Below are 1534 nucleotides of genomic sequence, written 5' to 3' on the forward strand. Positions count from 1 at the left end.
GATTTTTAGCTCCATATCCTCCATTTCTGTCATTTTTTTTGTCTCCGCATTTTTTATGCTTTCTTGGTGCACCCCCTTGTGGTCTTTGTGCGCAGTCTTGTTCTAGTTAAGCCTTGATTGTTGTAGTTAATACTAGAGGGATTTGACCACCAGGCCGACTGGCTGTGAGAATCAGCTGTGACTGCCCGGAAAACTTCTGTCCTCTGGGGAGGTGCTAATCTAGCCTTTGCCTGAGGCGATCTGGCAAATGGCTCTGCGCAGGGCTTGGGCGGGGCGGGTTGCACGGGATCAACAGCGCGGGCGGAGGGAGCAGTTATGGCTGCTCTCAGTCCCGTTCCCAGAGGCTCTGCTTCTCAGAACCCCGGCAACCGCTGCAGACCTCGGAGAGAAAGCTGCCCTCACGTTCCAACTGATGCTAGACAATCCCGCTTCTCCCGTTTGAGTCTGAGTCCCTAGAGGCTCACCCGGATCTGGAGCTCAGAGTCTGAGACTCCCTCCTGATTGAAAACGACAACCGCACCCTCAGTCAGCAGCCCGCTTTGCGCTCGCACCTCCGCACCTTTAAATTTTCCACACTGCGCCTCCTCTGAGCCTCGGTATGCTGTTGTCTTTCCTTCTAGTTGAAGAGTCTCTCCTCAGCCAGCCTTCCTGTGGTTCTGGGTGATGTCCATTCCGTCTTTTAGTTGTATTTTTGAAGTGGTTGTTTGCGGCAGCAGTCTCCAGTGTTTACCTATGCTGCCATCTTGGTGGTCTCTCCCAAACCATGACCTCTGGCTTCATAGTTGAACAGCAGCTGCTGGAGATCTCACCACCTCACAGATGAGAAGGGTTTTTGTCTCACTTCCCCACAGGCCTGGAGCACTGTGGCACCACTGAGACTGCTGTCCCATGCTGAGCAGTAATAGTCGGCCTCGTCCTCAGCCTGCAGCCCCGTGATGGTCAGGGAGGCCGAGTTGCCAGACCTGGAGCCAGAGAATCGATCAGGGACCCCTGAGGGTCGTTTGCTACTATCATAGATGAGGAGTTTGGGGGCCTTTCCTGGGAGCTGCTGGTACCAGTGCACATAACCAAGCCCAACGTTGGAGCTGCTTCCAGTGCAGGAGATGGTGACCCTCTGTCCCGGGGACCCCGACACTGAGGATGGCTGAGTCAGCACAGACTGGGCCCAGGATCCTGCAAGAGGGGGAGACACAGAGATGGTGAGTCTGGGTCTAGAGACAAGAGGAGGAAGCAGGGCCCGTGTGTCTTCCCAAGGCCCCTTCCCCGTCCCCTCATCCAGTCACCTGTGCAGTGAGCCAGGAGGGTGAGGAGGAGAGGGGCCCAGGCCATGGTGGAGGTCATCCCTGAGTCCTGCTCCTGAGGCCCCACAGCTGAAGCAGAGCTCCCCACACCTCTCCCCTCTCCTCTTCATAGTCTGCAGGAGGGAGGGTCCTGTTATGCAAATGAGACCCCATCTATTTGATCCCTCCCTGGGCCCTGGGCAGGGCCCTCTGCCTGAGGATGGCCATTGATGTGGTCGGGGGAGGGGCTGTGT

The 1534-nt window shown here is 56.6% G+C and overlaps 1 gene segment (V, D, J or C); it reads right to left on the minus strand.

Moving 5' to 3' along the window:
- The window catches only part of LOC102420763, a 4832-nt gene extending 3503 nt beyond the window's left edge, over positions 1-1329 (minus strand). The window contains 2 exon segments of the V gene segment in view: positions 842-1173; positions 1284-1329. Of these exon segments, the coding sequence occupies positions 842-1173; positions 1284-1329 (378 nt within the window).
- Between the last annotated feature and the right edge of the window lie 205 nt (positions 1330-1534).

The sequence above is a fragment of the Myotis lucifugus genome, unplaced genomic scaffold, assembly GCF_000147115.1.
Source record: "Myotis lucifugus unplaced genomic scaffold, Myoluc2.0 scaffold_2316, whole genome shotgun sequence".
Lineage (NCBI taxonomy): Eukaryota > Metazoa > Chordata > Mammalia > Chiroptera > Vespertilionidae > Myotis > Myotis lucifugus.